The 18,605-nt window shown below is 37.3% G+C and overlaps 1 protein-coding gene across 1 annotated transcript in view; it reads right to left on the reverse strand.

Moving 5' to 3' along the window:
* The window catches only part of DNAH8 (dynein axonemal heavy chain 8), a 369,939-nt gene that overhangs the window by 335,589 nt on the left and 15,745 nt on the right, over window positions 1-18,605 (reverse strand). Inside the window, exons 4-8 of the mRNA XM_088795770.1 lie at window positions 17,023-17,107; window positions 13,168-13,319; window positions 12,207-12,396; window positions 11,567-11,730; window positions 776-952 (exon numbers count right to left, since the gene is read on the reverse strand). Coding sequence (XP_088651896.1) covers window positions 776-952; window positions 11,567-11,730; window positions 12,207-12,396; window positions 13,168-13,319; window positions 17,023-17,107 — 768 coding nt within the window. The remainder of the gene's footprint in view (window positions 1-775; window positions 953-11,566; window positions 11,731-12,206; window positions 12,397-13,167; window positions 13,320-17,022; window positions 17,108-18,605) is intronic.

Here is an 18,605-nt window from a genome sequence, read left to right on the forward strand (position 1 = left end):
TTAAAAAACACAAATAAAGAGCTGTGGTTGTCTCTAGGTGTTTATCATTTAGGAACAGGAGTTACAGGGTGGGAAGGTGTATGATAACTAAAGAGATTTGTTTTACCTGTACTATTTAAATCTTTTACCAAAAAAGTACTCATGCATTACTTGTTTTATATATGTATAATAAATGTTTTTAAAATTTAACATCTTAAATAAAATATAAATATTATATATGTGTATACTCATATATATATACGAGTGTGTGTGTATACATATATATACTTTTATATACTTTATATGTATATATCCTTTTATATATATACATGTATGTATATATATACTTTTTTTTAAGGAAGAATAAAGAAAAAAGGACCTGGAAAGAATCAAGCCACACTGTTAATAAACATGACCTCTAAGAAAGGAGGTGTAATAGTGGGGATGGGATAGATGATGAGAGGGCATTCTGGCTTTTGAATTGCTCCGTCGTTCTTGAACTCAATGAGCTTCTATTGATTTACAATTTCGAAAACAATTTAAAAATAAATGGTAATCACTCCACAGCGGTATTGTCAAAATTGGTGTGTGAAATATTAAGAACTAAATTTTCATTTCTATACAAGTTCCTTTCCCATTTCTGGAAATAATTGTAGTATATGAGGAAGTTTTATTCAAAGTTTAACACTTTCAAATACATGATTTTGGTACATGAAGCAAGAAGCAGTTCAAGAAGGGTGATTTTCCAGTTGGTTGTTCTGAAGCATACTAAACTTCAAAAAACAAGGCCTTTTACCTTTAACAGTTTGGAGTGTGCAACATTAAGCACATTTATGACAGCCTTACAACTTGGCCCTTTAATCTGTTCAATGATATAATTGAATTTGGCTGACACGCGTTTCCAGTGTTCTAATTCAGTGAGTGGACCTGAGTCGTCAGCTTCTTTCCTCATTTGCTCACTCTCTATAAGTACCTGCAACCAAAAAAATTCACAGAATATAGAAATGTTAATTTTTCATTAAAAGCTCATTATTTTCATCTTTTCAAAGGAAGCTAGAAGTACAAATAACATTTAATGCTGAATAACATTAAAAGCCGTTAGCAAACTAAGGATAGAAGGGAACTTCTTTAACATTATAAATAGTACCTATCTACCAAAATCTACAACAAACATAAAAGATAAAGTTTTAGGAAATATCACTTCAAACCCAAGGACAAGACAAGTTTGCCCCTATCACCATTCATTCTATTCAACCTAGTAATAGAGGTCCCAAACAAGGTAAGTAAATAAAAGAATTCCAGTAAGAATTGGAAATGACAAAACAAAGATGGAATAATCACAGATGATATGGTTGGCCACATTTTAAAAATTCAAGAATATCTAAAGACAAACTTTTACAATTAATAAAGTGAACAATTCAGTAAGGTTGCTGGATGTATACATAAATATCAGTAGCATCTCTTTATAAGCCATCTAACAATCCACAAATGTAATTATAAAAAGATAGCATTTGCTATTACAAATAATACCAATGATAAGATATCTAGAGATTAACAAAAGATGTGCAAGACCTTTTTGGAGAAAATTAGAAAACTTAGTTTCAGTACACAAAAGAAGACCTAAGTAAATGGAGATATATCTATATATTGATATATATATATATATATATATATATATATATATATATATATATATGGCAATTTTCTGTAAATTAATGTACACATTCAATAAAATTTCAATCAAAATCTCAACAGGGTTTTTGATGATATTTGACAAACTAGTCTCAGTTTGGAAGAACAATTACCCAGAAATAATCAATGCAATTTTGAAGAAAAATACAGAAAGTGACTTGACATACCAAATGTTGACTCAGTAAAAAGCTACAGAAATTAAAGCAGTATGGTATGAGTACAAAAAACAATTAAGTAGACCAGTGGAATAGAAAAAAGTTTCCAGAAACTTGGTATGTTAGAGGTGATAGTATTAATTTGTTAGGAAAGAATGGACTATTAAATAAACAGTTCTGGGGCAATTGGCTAACTATATCGAAAAAGACAAAATTAGATTCCTACCTCACATTATACCCACACACAAAAATAATTCCAGACCGACTAAAAATCTAATGTTAAAAACAAAATGGTAAAACATTTAAAGAAAATATAGGAGACGGGGGTAAAACTATAAAGAAAAGCATGGCACTAAATATCTTAATTGTTAAGAAAATTATTAACACTGGGGGAAGAAAAGGGAGTCAAAACTGGGAAGAGGGGGGCTATAAGGTGCTGGAAATTGTCTATATCTTTAGTTTCCTAAATAAAACACAAAAAGCAAAAGTTTCTAGTCACTGGAAGTAGCTAAATTGAGGCGGGATCACCATTTGTAACCAATAAATTTATGTTAAAATGTAAAACTTCTACATGACTAAAGATGGGATACCAAATGAAAATGCAAGACACAACGTGGGTCAAGAAAGGATTAACATCCAGAAAATATGATTTAAAGTCCAACAATTCAGTAAGATATCATGAAACAATCTGAAATATAAGTAGGTAAATGATATGAACAGGCAATTCAACAAAGAAGAAGCCTACACAGCCATTAAAATGCTCAATCTCAGTTCTATTCAGGGTAATGCAAAATAAATCGAGATACAATTTCATACCCAATACACTGGTGTGGGGACAGAGCCCCAGAAAGTAGTTTACAGGCTCTCGGCCTCACGTGGAAGGGTGCTGGCTCGGGTGGTGGATGGCCGTCGGCTGTGGCTGATTGGCCGTCAGCTGTGGCCGGTTAGCCGATTGGCCGCTGGTATAACTGCTGTGGCTACGGAGGATTGCTGAGCAGAGCCGAAGAGAGCGGAAGAGGAGGGGAGGGGAGGGGAGGGGAGGGGAGGGGAGGGGAGGGGAGGGGAGGGGAGGGGAGGGGAGGGGAGGGGAGGGGAGGGGAGGGGAGGGGAGGGGAGGGGAGGGCAGGGGAGGGCAGGGGAGGGGAGGGGAGGGGAGGGGAGGGGAGGGGAGGGGAGGGGAGGGGAGGGGAGGGGAGGGGAGGGGAGGGGAGGGGAGGGGAGGGGAGGGGAGGGGAGGGGAGGGGAGGGGAGGGGAGGGGAGGGGAGGGGAGGGGAGGGGAGGGGAGGGGAGGGGAGGGGAGGGGAGGGGAGGGGAGAGGAGAGGAGAGGAGAGGAGAGAGAGAGAGGAACAGAGTCTAGAGAGTGGAGAAGAGTCGTCAGTCGGTCGGTTGGCGGAAAGGCGGATGGCAGGTCACGCGTCCGGTGGGCCCAGCCTCCAGTGAGACCATAGTGGTATGACTCCCCTACCTATGGCTCCCTGGGTGTTCCTTTTCGGCCTCACCATATCCTGCATTCTTGTGTGGGGAGCGGGAGTAGAGACCCCGCAGGCCACCCCGCCTGAAAGATGGCGTGGCGAGAAGGCCTCCACGCACGACAAATGGCGCAGCGAGCAGGGTCTCCCGCACGACAAATGGCGCAGCAAGCAGGGTCTCCTGCACGACAACTGGCAACAATTAAAAATCTGACAATCCCAAGTGGAATGAAAGATTTGAAGAAATGGGAACTTTCATATGCTTCTGTCAAAAAATATAACCAATATTTGGAGGGCTTTGCAAGACCCAATAAAAGATCCATTGCTCTCAGCAATGCCACTGGGAAACTCATGAACACGTGCATAGGAGACTTGAACAAAGATATTTATTAAATATGTATTATTATTGCTTGTAATAGCAAAAAAAATAGAAACAACTATCTTTCTGAGGGAATGGATGAATAAACTTCTCTATCTCCTTAAACAAGATACAAGACATAATTTAAATGTCTCCTAGATGTCTGAACATCTATGTAATAAACTGATTTCTTCATAGAGGAATACCAGACAGATGTTAAGTGAGTGAATTAAATTTCCTTGTACCAGCATGAATGAAAGAGAGTATTAAATGAGAAAAAAACTGTAAAAGGATACTTACTGGTATTATACCATTTACAGAAAGATTTTAAACACAAGTATATTTTCTATACATATATAATTTATTTATATACGTAGTATAAAGCTTATAAATTTGAAATGCAGTGAAAATGTAAAACTTTCAAGAGAATGGAAGGAGAAAATAACATCAAGATAGTAGTTTTACACTTTCATTGTATTTGCAAATTTATAAGCTTTATATTATATATATAAATAAATTATATCAGAAGGGTAGTAGACTTGGGGGAGGTTATCACTTTGTAAGGGGTGTAAATGTCTAAACATTATGTTGTTTAGTACACCTGAAACTAATGTAAAAAATAAAATTAAATAAAAAAGATAGTGGTAATATCGGGAAAGGAAAGGGTTACAGGCTTTAGCGAAAATAAAAAAAAAAGATCTGAAGCAAATATGGAAAACAGTATCTGTTTAATCTCAGTTACAGAGGTGTAATATTGTTTTCTGTACTTTTCTAATGTTTATAATTTTTCATAAACTGTGATGTAATTTTTAAGAATATGAATGAGGTAAAATACATGGTTGATTTTTTAAATTATTTATTTTTATTAAAGTACAGTTAACACACAATACTATATTAGTTTCAGGTACAAAACATAGTGATTTGACATTTATATATCTTACAATGTGATCACCCTGGTAAGTCTAATAACTGTCTGTCACCGTACAGTCATCATATTGTTGACTAGATTCCCTGTGCTATACATTACATCCCCATGATTTATTTATTTTATTACTGGAAGTTTGTATCTTTTATTTCCCTTCAGCTGTTTCGCTTGCCCCCCAACTCCCTTCCTATGGTAAACATCAGCTTGTTCTCTGTATCTATGAGTCTGTGTCTGTTTTACTTTACTTTGTTTGTTCATTTGTTTTGTGTTTCTATATATTTTTTATTTTTTAATACTTTTTATTTTAAAAGATTTTTATTAAAACATAGCTAACATATGATATTATATTAGTTTCAGGTGTACATCATAGTTATTCAACACTTATATACCTAAAGAAGTGATCACCATGGTAAGTCCAGCAACCATCTAACACCGTACCACACTATCACATTACTGACCATATTCTCTATGCTGTACATTACATCCCCATGACTTATTTTATACCTGGAGATTTGAATCTCTTATTCCCTTTACCCTTTTCCCCTCTTTTTAACCTTCTGAATTACAGTTTACATTCAATTTTATTTTATAATAATTTCAAGTGTAAAGCATAATGGTTAGAAATTTATATAATTTAAAAAGTGATTCCCCTGAATAGTCTAGTACCCACTGGCACTATACATAGTTATTACCATATTATTGACTATATTCCCTATGCTTTATTTTATATCCCCATGACTATTTTGTAACTAGCAATTTGTACTTCTTAATCCCTTCACCTTTTTCTCCCTACCCCAACTCCCATCTATCACCCAGTAAATCTAGTAGCCATCTGACACCATAGTTATTACAATATTACTGATTACACTCTTTATGCTATACCTTACATCTCCATGAATACTTCATAACAACCAATTTGTTAATCCATTCCCCTTTTTCTCCCACCCTGCCACAACCCTCCTCCCATTTGGCAAGTATCAAAATATTCTTTGTATCTATGAGTTTGTTTCAGTTTTGTTTATTTTGTTCTTTAGATTCAACATATAAGCAAAATCACATTGTATCTGTCTTCCTCTGTCTGACATACTCCACTCAGCACAACACTTTCGAGGTCCATCCATGCCACAACAGATGGCAAGAACCCATTCCCTTCCATGGCCGAGCATGTCTGTATCACCTCCTCTTTTATCCATTCATCCAATAATGGACACCCAGGCTGCCTCCACATCTTGGCCATTGTAAAAAATGCTGCAATGAACATATAGATGCACACATCCCCTCCAAGTAGCATTTGGGGTTTCTTTGGATAAATACACAGAAGTGGGATTACTGGGTCCTTCTTTGTCTCTTCTTATAGCCTTTGGTTTTTTAAAGTTTATTTTGTCTGGTATAAGTATTGCTACCCCAGCTATTTGTTTCTTTGTTCCCATTTTCATGAAGTATCTTTTCCAATCCCTTTACTTTCAGTCTGTGTGTCTTTCTATCTGCAGTGAGTCTCTTGTAGGCAGCATATGTAAGGGTCTCTTTTTCCTATCCATTCAGCCACCCTATGTCCTTTGATTGGAGTATTTAATCCATTTACATTTAAAGTAATTTTTGATAGGTATATAGTTATTGCCATTTTATTATTCATATTTTTTACTTTTTTTTTTTTGTCCTAAAGAAGTTCCTCTAAGATTCCTTATAATTCTGGAATGGTGGTGATGAACCCCTTTAGCTTTTCATGTCTGGGAAGCTCTGTGTCTGTCCGATTCTAAATGACAGCCTTGCTGGGTAGAGCAATCTTGGTTGTATGTCGTTGCTTTTCATCACTTTGAATATTTCATGCCAGTCCCTTCTGGCCTGCAAAGTGTCTGTTGAGAAATCAACTGCAGTCGTATGAGACCTCCCGTGTAGGTAACTAACTGCTTTTCTCTTACTGCTTTTAAGATTCTCTCATTGTCATTAACCTTTGGCATTTAATTATGTCTTGGTGTGGGCCTCTTTAGGTTCATTTTCTTAGGGACTCTCTGCACTTCCTGGGCTTGTATATCTATTGCCTTCAACCGGTTTGGAAAGTTTTTAGTCATTATTTCTTCAAATAGGTTTTCAATTCCTTGTTCTCTTTCTTCTCCTTCTGATACTGCTATGATGCGAATGTTGATATGCTTGATATTGTCCCAGAGGCCCCTTTAAATGTCTTCATTCTTTTTTCTTTTTGCTGTTCTGATTGGGTGTTTTCTGTTACATTACCTTCTAAATCGCTGATTCAATGATCTCCTTCACCTAATCTACTGTTGATTCGTTTTACTGTATTATTCATTTCAGTTATTGTATTCTTCATTTCTGACTGGTTCTTTTTTTTATGGTTTCTATGTCCTTTTTAATGCTTACTATCTCTTTGTTAAAGTTCTCCCTGAGATCATTGAGCATACTTGTAACCAGGCTTTTGAACTCTGTGCCTGGTAGATTACTTATCTTCATTTTGTTTAGTTCATCTGGAGCTTTGTTCTGTTCTTTCATTTGGGATATGTTTCTTTGTCTCCCCATTCTGGCTGCCTCCCTATGTTTTTTTCTATGTATTAGGTAGGGCTGCTATGTCTCCTGGTCTTAGTAGAGTGGCTTTATGTAGTAGATGTTCTGTGGGACACAGCTCTCTGGTCACCTGAGCCAGGTGCTCCAGGTGTGTCCCTTGTGTGGGTTGTGTGTGTCCTCCTGTTGTAGTTGAGCCTTGGTTGCTATTTGCATGTCAATGGGAGGGACTGACCCTTAGGCTGATTGGACGACTGACCCTGACTACAGTGGAGGTGCTGTTGTTCAGGGGCTGACCATACAAAGCAGGATTCACTTTAGTTGTCTCTGGAGCCAGCCCAGTCTGCCCTTTGGGTGGGTCATCCTTGGAAGCAGCTGGGTGATGCTCTGGCTCAGTCTGAAGCTCACCACCGAGTGTGCTATCCCCAGGGCCTCCTGGGAGAGGCCCTGCCACAGGTCAAGTTCAGCCACAGCCTAGCCCCATACCTGGGGCCACCTGGCATAAGCCACAAAGCAATCTGCTGATGTCTTCTACCTGTGCTGCCTTGGAGGTGCCTCTAGAGGCCAAGCCACAAACCAAGGCTGGCTACAGCTAGTGTTGAGCTTGGAGCTATTCACCAAGAGGTACAAGACACACCAAAGTCAGATGCTGCTTGTTTGCGTTTTCTGAACCTTTGAGAGACTTTAGGAAACTCCACAGCATGACAGGCTATTTGTATGGAAAAGCCACTGGAAGCAGCTTGGGTGGGCCCTCAAGTTGGGTGGGGCGGGGTCTCAGGGAATCACCACGGTAGGGCAAATGAACGGTGATAGCCAGATTGAGGGAGACTTAAATATGGCAGCCACCTGCATCTGAAAGTTGGGAGGGGAAAGAGCTCAACAAAGAAAGAATGGATTCTACCAGCACTTCTGTCTGGGAGAAAGCTGCCCCTCCAGCCCTCACCCTGAAGCCAGAAAACTTAGTTCTTCCCTATGTGTCCCTGGCACCTTTCGAGTTACTGCCCCAGCGTAGGAGCTCAGAGTGAGTGAGTCTCTCAGCCAGTAAGTCCACATGTGGGCCATTTAAGAGGACTGCCTGGGACTCCAGCAGCCCTCTATCTCACCCAGCCACAATCTCCACTGGTTTTCACAGCCAGAGTTATAGGGACTTCTCTCCCCGGGACTGGAACCCTGGGCTAGGGAGCCTGGTGTGGGGCTGGAACCACTTGCTCCTCCAGGAGGGACCTCCGCAGCCAAGATATCCCTCCTGATTTTTAACCTCTACACATGGATATAAGACCAGCCTGTCCTGCATCTCCACCCCTCCTATCAGTCTAGAGGTGACCTCTTCTGTATATCCTTAGAGGTAGAACTTCTATTCAGCTAGACTTTAGGTGATTCTTAGTGATGGTTGTTCTGTAGTTTAGTTGTAATTTTGATTTGGCCATGAGAGGAGGCAAGCACAGCATTTACCAACTCCACCATCTTGACTGGCCAGAGTTGAAACTATGAAGGTTCTACCATTAATCTACGAAATCCTTTTCATTTTAACCACCAATCATCTATTTGGTTTATCCAATCATCTATTTGGGGGCACTTAGGTTGCTTCCATATCTTGGCTATTATAATAATACTGCAATGAACATAGGCATGCATATGTCTTTTCAAATTAGTGTTTTGGATTAGTTTTCAGATAAATACACAGACTGGATATATGAGATTTGGCACATGTATACACTCGAATATTACTTAGTCATAAAAAAAATAAATGAAATCTTACCATTTGGACCTAAAGGGTATTACACTAAGTGAAATAAATCAGACAGAGAAAGACAAATACCATATGATTTCAGTTATATGTGGAATCTGAAAAACAAATGAACAAACAAGAGAAATGGAGTCATAGACACAGAGAACAAACTAATGGCTGCCAGATGGGAGGGGGGTTGGGGGCTGGGTAAAAAGGGTAAAGGGATTAAGAAGTACAAATTGGTAGTTACAAAATAGTCACAGGGATGCAAAGTACAATTGACTATAGTACAATATAGTCAATACTATTGTAATAACTATGTATAGTACCAGGTGGGTACTTGACTTACCAGGGATCACTTCGTAAATTATATAAACGTCTAATCACTATACTGTACACCTGAAATTAATATAAAATACTGAATGTCAACTGTAATTATAAAATAAAAAGTAATAATAATAAAAAAGTTTTAACCATGGTTTATGGAATTCTTTCTTAATCTTATTACAAGCTTCTCCACCTCCTTAAATAGCAAATAGCAAATACTAGACATAATTTAAACTTTTTGAATGGCTGAAAGTCTATATAATTTGAATCTCCAAATTAAAAAATGAAAATGGATCTTAAAAATTAACTTTAAATTTAAAAATTTAAATGAAACAACCCTTTTGATGTTTGATTCCTGTTACAACATGATTCATAGTAATTCAGCCTCAAACTGGATACTTCTAGGGATGTAGCACATTCCATTTTCATCTCTCTCCTTATAACCATCACATACTCTCCGGTCTTACTTCTGCGTTCTAGGGTCATACAGTACAAGTTTCATTTCACATGAAATCCCATGAAATAGTTCAAAGTACCATGTTACTCCTAAACCCCCCCTTTTTCCCCAAGTCAAACATCTGCATGTACTTTCCTTGAATAAAACTATTCGTATCCTTGACCTATTTTTCTCTGAATTGCCCATTTCTTAATGACTTATAGAAGTTCTTTATGTATTATGGATACTAATTCTTTGTTATACATGTGGATAATATTTTCTCCCAGAAGACCATTTATCTTCCAACTTTGTTTATGATGGTTTTGGCTATATAAGTTACTAATTTTTTTTAATGTAGCCAAATCTATCAGTTGCTTTCTTTCATGGCTTCTGGATTTTGTATCTTAAGAAGATATTAATATAGTCTTGTGTTATGTTCTGCTTCATTTATGTTTTGTTTTTTACATTACTTTTTAAAGATTGGCTTCTCTGATTCAACATGTTTTTGAGGTTCATCCATGTTGTTTCATGTGTCTCTTTTTGAGTTTTAGCTTTTATAATTATGTCTACAATCCATCTTGAATTAATTTTTGTGTATGACTAGAGGTCAAGGTTTATTTTCCATGTAATTTTTTTAAAGACTTCTCCCATTTCCTGCATTGATTCTGCTTAATTGGAGGCCATTTGCTGCAATTACCCAACTTGATTTCTTTATTTCAAGTTGCTAAATCTCCTATGTCAAACTATTTTCTTGTTTGCTCATTTTTGTGAAAGATCTATATTATTAATCATAATAACTGGAGAGGATCTCCTCAGTCATTGTGTAGGACAGAGCTTGATTTCCACATGGGTTACAACTCGCCATTCTCCAGGGGCACAGTAGGTGGCTGCAGGAGTTTTCTGGTGGGCAATTACCTCTTGACACCTGGAAGCAAATTCTGTAGCCAGCACTCTAGGCTGGTGGAGTTTCCAAAGTCGTCCAATTTTTCCACTCCAATTGCACCTTCCTCCTTCCAACATAGTTCTAATGGAAGTAAAATTGGAAATGCATTCCTCTCTTACTTGGTCAAGATTTTTCTCCCCTAGTACTCACTTAACTGAAGAGTTTCTTTTCTAGTCCCACTGTCCTGTGCTCATGAACTAGAGATCTACCATGTTTCCCAAAAAATAAGACCTAGCCGGACCATTAGCTCTAATGTGTCTTTTGGAGCAAAAATTAATATAAGACCCAGTCTTATTTTAATATAATGTAAGACTGGGTATGATATGATATATGATATGATATATATTAATACGGGATCTTATATTAATTATTGCTCCAAAAGATGCATTAAAGCTGATGGTCTGGCTACGTCTTATTTTCGGAGAAACACAGTATGAGATGGCTCCTAGAGTCCTCTTTCAGTTTAGGGCAATTACATACTATCTGATTTTTGGCAGTGTTTATAATGTAAGTTGATACCTCTCAGAATGTTGACATATAACTCATTCCTATCACTGCTTTTGTTACTGCTAGAAAAAATTTATTTGGCCAAAGTAATACTGATATGAATGAGACTAGTTTGAACGTCTTTGTCAACACAGACATTTCCATTGATCAACTAAGAAGTATTTATTTAGTGCCTAGCATTGTAGCTATAGTCTCTTCATTGTGTCCTTTGCCTCTCTTGTTCGTGAAGAGTATAAATAATACATAAAGTATTAGAGATAAATGCTTGCTATTCCTGATTCCTCATTATTTCATTCTCAACCCATATAGTTATGATTTCTTCCTTAAGGTGATAAATATCTTAAAACTGATTTTAAGTGGTACATAGAAAACAATGATTTTATACCAGAGTCAAGAATAGGCTGAGTTTCTTAACAGAATCTAGGAGGAGACTCCTCTTCCCTTTATTTTTAGAGATAAATTGCAGTGACTAGGACATATTAATAGATGAGAACTATGACTCACATCTGATGAAATTACGTGAGTTAGCTCACCTGTTCAATCTGTTTGTACCATATCATCAGCGCATCCTCCAGCTGACGAACAGTTTCTGAATTGCCAGCTGCAACTGTCACTTCTTCAAAGGTATGCAGTTTGGAAAAATCAATGTTGTCTATCTTCTTTAACTTAACTGTTCCCTCAATACTTATTCTAGCACCTAAAAGGGAAAAGATAATATTGAAAAGAAGTGTTTAATGTCAATGTGTTAAATTTCACTGCATGGTTTTAAGCTATAATTACTAAAATGTTAGGGATTTAACACTTTATAGAAATATATATAATTCTAACTGATCATTTGATGGTTATTTGATGATTTGTTAATAAAATTGTTTTAACAATATGTAATAATATGACATATTTAAAAGAGAGTTTATAATAAAGCATATGTTTTTAAACATGGTGAAATTTTTCACAAATAATATAGGAAGAGAATCCTCCTGTAATAATGGAAAACAAAAATGAAAACATATCTTACTCCTGCAAAGATCTCTGGAAAGAGGTTCTAATGGTCTGATATCTTAACATCTTCTTTTAAGATGGAAATTTTTTCTGTAATGCCTATTATTAATAACATATCTTATAGTTAATTTGCTCATGTTTAGTAATTTATTAAACGTTAAATTTTATACTTACCATCTAAAAATGAAAGGTATCTGTTGATTGTTTCAGCGAAAATATGTTTTTCTGATTCTCCTTGTTTGGACTGGTTTAAAGCACCCCAATTATTTGTTGCAAGGATAGCTGGCAAAAATATCTTTGTCAGCATATTCCTAATCCCAATTAGGAGTCCTTCTGATGCATCGAGGACAGTAAATAGTACTTCCTGAAAGGCCAGTGTTCAAACATTATTTTATATGCTAATCCCATTAAAGAACTGAAAATCATAACCTATTTTACATTACAGTAAGCATAGACAATATATTTTATAAACTCTTAGGAAAACTTAAATGGTTGTGAATATTAGAGTTCTAAAATCAACAAACTTATATTCTGCCCCATTTTAACCATTCACATGCTTGTTCATCAAGTAAACATTTGCTCTGGTGCTTTAATTTCTGGGTAGGGAAAGAGATATGGCCTATAGCCTACACAATGTGAGGGAAATGAAACTGAGCCTTCTGCATAAAGAAACTTCTGAGTTGAAAGCTGCCCTGTCTCTGAAAAGGGGATCAGGAAAACTGTGTCAATCCAGGGAAAGAGCAATGGAACTAACCCTCTGCGGAATTTTGGATGAAAAAAAACATTGGTTGAAAGGTTCAAACATTGTTGTAAGATGAGTAAGTTTGGGGATCTAATGTACAGCATGGTGATTACAGTTAACAATACTGGGTTACAATACAGCATGGTAATTACAGTTAACAATACTGGGTTATATAGTTGAAAGGTGCTAAGAGAGTAGACCTCAAATGTCATCACCAAAAAAAAATGATAATTATGTGAGGTGATGGAGGTTAGCAAATGCTGTGGTAATAATCATTTCTAAATATATAAGTGTATTAAACCAACACATCATAAACCTTACACTTATGTCAATTATATCTCAATGAAGCTGGAAAAATATTTAACTATGTACTGGGAAAAAAAGTAAACATACTTCATGAATATTTTTAGTATTTATAGCAGCATCACTGTGACAGCGAACAAAAAATATACACAGTCCTTTCAGTTTCTCCGGGGCTGCATTGTCTACATATAATCTCATCATTTTTGCCCCTTTGGGTACTCCAGCAATAATTCGACCACATTCTGAAAACAAAAGTCAAGAATTTAGCATACGATCACATAAATGATCAGATATGATAAATTACTGTGCATCTTATACTTTTGCTTCTTGCTTTACTTTATTGTAAGAAGATTTTGATATGATTGCGGAATAAAATTTTTTTTTTGTCTGATTTTTTGTCAATAATTAGAATTCTTAAGTTGCCGCCTACTCTAGCTCCTTTCCCTGAGCTCTGCACATTGGCTCCTTTTAGCCTGGCCTCACACAAACTTCTCTTATCCCACCCCTGACCTCTGGCCTACCTGATTTCAACTTATCTTTCAGATCTCAGCTGAAACGCAATGCCTCTGGGAAGCCTTCACTGACTCCTCCGAGAAGATCCAGTCGCCTAATAAATATACTCATAGCACCCAACTTATATTAAATTCTTCCTTGAACTAATTTCAATAAAAATTGATCTTTAATTATAAAGCTTTCTTTAATTTAAAAAAACTATTTAAAATATGACAATTCTGTTAGATGGCTGGTTGTAATATTAATTTGCAAAAACCGGAAGTCTTTCTGTTTGAAACAATAACCAATTTAAAATATGATATATGAAATTTTTAATTCCCAACACAAAACCACGAAAGCGTTTTGTAGATCCCGCCTTCCTTCCTTTAGGTTTGGGGATTCCTTCTGTCCTGTGATTCTGGAAAACACCAGTCTCAGAGCCCTTCACTGATGGGCACCTGAAAACTAGACTATTTAGACTCTCTGCAAGAATGTAAATCTTGAATGGAGACACACAAAGATAAAAAAGGATTTGAGAGATGTCAGTCTAGTGATGAATCCTAAAAAACTGTCCTGAAATTCATGGAAATGCTCTATTCCTGTCCTTTCCAAGGCCTGGTGGTTCAATTCTAAAATTTGTGAACTACCCAAACATACTCAACTAATTCTAAAATTTGTGAACTACCCAAACATACTCACACTATGAGTATATTTATTAGGCGACTGGATCTTCTCGGAGGAGTCACTGAAGGATTCCCAGAGGCATTGGTAGTTTGTGAACTACCCAAACATACCCAAACAAACACAGTATGTTTCATACTGTGAGTACTCACAGTTTCATAATTTTTTCTTACATAAGCCAGAGTCTATTTCTGTTGCTTGCAGCCAAAGAACCCTGACACAGAGTAAGAGCTTAAATGGTCGTTCATGGAAGTTGGCACAGAGAGTTACCTCTACCCTTAATATCCTCCCTCCCTTTTTTCCTTGATAAGAGAACCTGACTTTGTCCCATTAAATAATGTCTACATTCCTAGGGAGACAACTGCTTTCTCAGCCTCCCTAGCCTCTGGGGTAAACATATGACATAGTTCTGGGCAATAAGACGTAAGACAAGTTTGGGCTTTCCTGACAAAGGGGAGCGGTGTGACTAGTGAGGCCCTTTCCCACAAGTGCCTTGAAACTGGACGTGATGTCTAGAGCTTCAACTTGAAATCATGTGGGGCAAACATCAACACAGAAGCCAACATGTTAAAAATGGCAGAACAAAAAGAAAAATAGAACCTGTTTTCTGATGGCATTGCTGAGCATTTGAACCATTGCTAGCCATTGCCTACCTTGTTATGAGAGAAAAATAGATCCTCTACTTGTTTAAGACACTAGTAGGATTTCCACGACTTAACAGCTGAACATTTTCCTGGCTGACAGATCCACCAATAGGGGAATGATATCTAAAAATCACAATGCAACTATACTATGGAATACTGTACGTTTTTTAAATGAGGTAAATCTATATGTAATGACAGAAAATGTCTCCGCTATACTGTCAAGTACAAAAAGCAATTCAAGTATAAAATATATGATCGGATTTTTAAAATGATAGGGATTTACCTGTCAGCACATATATATAAGAAAGACATGCAGGGGAATATTTACCAAGCTTATAAATGTTATCACCTTTGTAGGTAGCAAAAATAATGATTGAAATACATCTATTCTTTCTTCTGGAAATTCCCCTTCTGAGACTTCTTCCTGAAAAGAATTCCTAATCCACATAAAATTGGCTTCAATGACTTCATTGAGGCATTGTTTAAAGGAGCAAGAAGTTGTAAACAACCTAAATTCCAGTAACAGGAGATGATTTTTGAAATTAATGTTACATTAGCCTAATGAAATACAATGCAACTGTTTAAAATTTGATTCTAAAAATGTATCTAGTGGCATGAAGAGAATATTATCAAATTTTAAAAGCCACCATTGAATATGTAGAATTGGATCCCATTTTGTAATGTATAGATATCAAAATGGGATCCAAGTCTACACGTTATATACCCAACTCTATATATATACAACTATATATGACTACATATGTATATACACACACTCTACACGTACATATCTAATGTGTGTGTGTGTATTCATCAAAGAGTTAATAGTGCTTATTCCAAATGAGTGGGAATGTGGGTAGTTTTTATTTTTAATTATAGATATTTTCTATCTTTCTATAATTTTTAGGTATTGTCATTTTTAATGAGTAATGAAAATATGGACCATACAGTAATGCCCCAGGATAAGAATTGTGAGAGACAGAAAATCCACAGAGCAGATCTAGTCACAACTTATGAGCTTACCTATGTACTGGGGAAGAAAGACATATATATTAAACAATTAGACGAAAACAGAAGAATGTAATCGAGTGCTGTATTTTGCGACACAGGCTTTAAATGAGACAGGCTTGGAGAACAGCGACGTTTGGGTTTGGAACACTCTGGGAAAGCTCTGAGAAGAGAATGCATGACGTGATCGGGAATAAGGGCAGGATTTGGCTGAGTGGAGAGAAGAAAGGCATTTTGAGAGTTGGGAGGGCGGAGGAAAGTGCACTGAAATGATTCTGGTATATAGCGAAAACAATGAAGGGACTGGCTTAACGGGAGTAGCAGATTCACATCTCGAAGAAGAGGAAATCAGACTAAACCAGTACTGTGTGTCCAGGTTACTATGGGCCTTAGCAGATAAAGAGGGGTTGGACACGACCCAATAATTAGCAGCACAATGAAAGATCTACTCAGCAGGAGTAGTGTGAACTTCAGAGGGGGAATCTGGTAACGGAGATATGGTTTCCAATCTGGAATACTAGGGCAGGTATGAAATACGGGCCCAGCCTAAAGGCAGCAGAGGAGGAAAGCAAGAAAAGACCAATAGGAGGGGACACACTGAAGATAAAATCCACAAGATTTAGAAGATAAGGTGTCTAAGACGGAAAGGATGGTCCATTCACCTAATTATTAAGATAAAGGTTTCATGACCTGGTAAAGTGTTAATTATTTTAGGAATAATGTGAACAGTGAGGAAGGAAACTGACAGCTGCAGCAGACATAGATGCTGACCCAGGACAGAACCACAGGGAGCAACTGCTGAGTTCTTTGGTGGTTTCACGACTATTTCTAGTCATCTGAAAATGTGTGTACAAAATGGCTCCACCTCTTTCAGGGAAAACCCAATTAAATTCTAGTGACAATGTATATCCCCCGGGATGATTGCTCCTTAAATCATGATAGTAATGCCTGAAATATATATTTAGGCTGAAAATATATTGTTTTTAAAATGCTATTTTCTCCACATGTAAGCTTCTGGTAAATTTTCTTTATAAATATATGATTGTATAAGAGAGGAGACATACTGCACTTTAACATTTATTAACTCATAGCTAGCACATTACCCCGAGAACATTCTTACCTACACCAGGTGCATCTCCTTCCTGGTACAGTAATTTCAATGTCTTACAACCATCTTTCATAAAAAAATATACAAATGGTTCCACCTGTTATATAAAAGAGAAAATGAGGATCAATAAATAGGAACTGTCATAAAATGAACCAGGACCTGTGCTTGCCATTTTACATACCTTAATCTTCATCACTTTGTAGATTAAAAAAAAAAAAAAAATGAGGCTCAAACAGTTTATTCAACATACAAAGTGACAGGCGCATCAGAGGCAGGATTAGAATCCGAACTAATTTAACTCCAAAATTACGTGGAACACAGCGTGAATTGTACTTCAAAACGTACATTAAGAACCTACCTATGGGGGCCGGCCCGGTGGCTCAGGCGGTTAGAGCTCCATGCTCCTAACTCCGAAGGCTGCCGGTTCGATTCCCACATGGGCCAGTGGGCTCTCAACCACAAGGTTGCCAGTTCAATCCCTCGAGTCCCGCAAGGGATGGTGGGCTCTGCCCCCTGCAACTAAGATTGAACACGGCACCTTGAGTTGAGCTGCCTCCCGGATGGCTCAGTTGTTGGTTGGAGCCGGGCTCTCAACCACAAGGTTGCCAGTTCAATTACTCGACTCCCGCAAGGGATGGTGGGCTGTGCCCCCTGCAACTAGAAACGGCAACTATGGACCTGGAGCTGAGCTGCACCCTCCACAACTAAGACTGAAAGAACAACAACTTGAAGCTGAACAGAACCCTCCACAACTAAGACTGAAAGGACAACAAGTTGACTTGGAGAAAAGTCCTGGAAGTGCACACTGTTCCCCAATAAAATCTTTAAAAAAAAAAAAAAAAAGAACCTATCTATGTAAGCAGGTAGCAACTTACATGATCCTCCTCACAGAATCTTAAAGAAGTAAATGGGTTAGTCCAACTGGAGTGTATAGAAAGAATTATTGTTAAGAAAAATCATTCTTAAAAGCTGGCTTGGGGAACAGAAAACTTGCCTTATTAACCAACTGTTTTGTTTGAGCAATTATTTGACGAGTTATGTTTTTAGCAATTGTAATTTGACCCATATTATAGCCAAACTCATATAAAAACAAATTATTATAATGAGTATTCCATATTTTTGAGCATGAAGTTCTTATTTATTTACAAGGCAGCACAGTACCTTAGTAAGTACTAGGTTGGTGCAAAAGTAACTGCGGTTTTTGCAATTATTTTTAACCTTTTAAACCGCAATTAGCACTTTTGCACCAACCTAATAGAAAACTAAAAACCCTCCTACCTCATTTGGGAAATATAAACTTTGTGAACCGGCTTCACCTAGTCCCACTGATTTCATACAGTGTGGGTTTCTCTTTACTTACTGACGACGGTGGGAAGTATCCCAGGTCTGGCAAAGACTCGCCCCCTAGCACAATGGTTCTCAAACTTGAGAAGCACCTAGGGAGCTTTTTAAAAATACACACTGCTGGGTCTGAGGATTTGCATTTCAAAAAGGTTGCAGGTGATGCTGATGCTGGTGGGACCAGACCCGTGTGGGAATCACCACCTAGGAGATGAAACAGAGCCACAGGGACGTGCAAAATTCTAACCCTGAAT

This window comes from Rhinolophus sinicus, chromosome 2, assembly GCF_057876585.1.
Source record: "Rhinolophus sinicus isolate RSI-liver-muscle chromosome 2, RSI-T2T, whole genome shotgun sequence".
NCBI classification, from domain to species: Eukaryota; Metazoa; Chordata; class Mammalia; order Chiroptera; family Rhinolophidae; genus Rhinolophus; species Rhinolophus sinicus.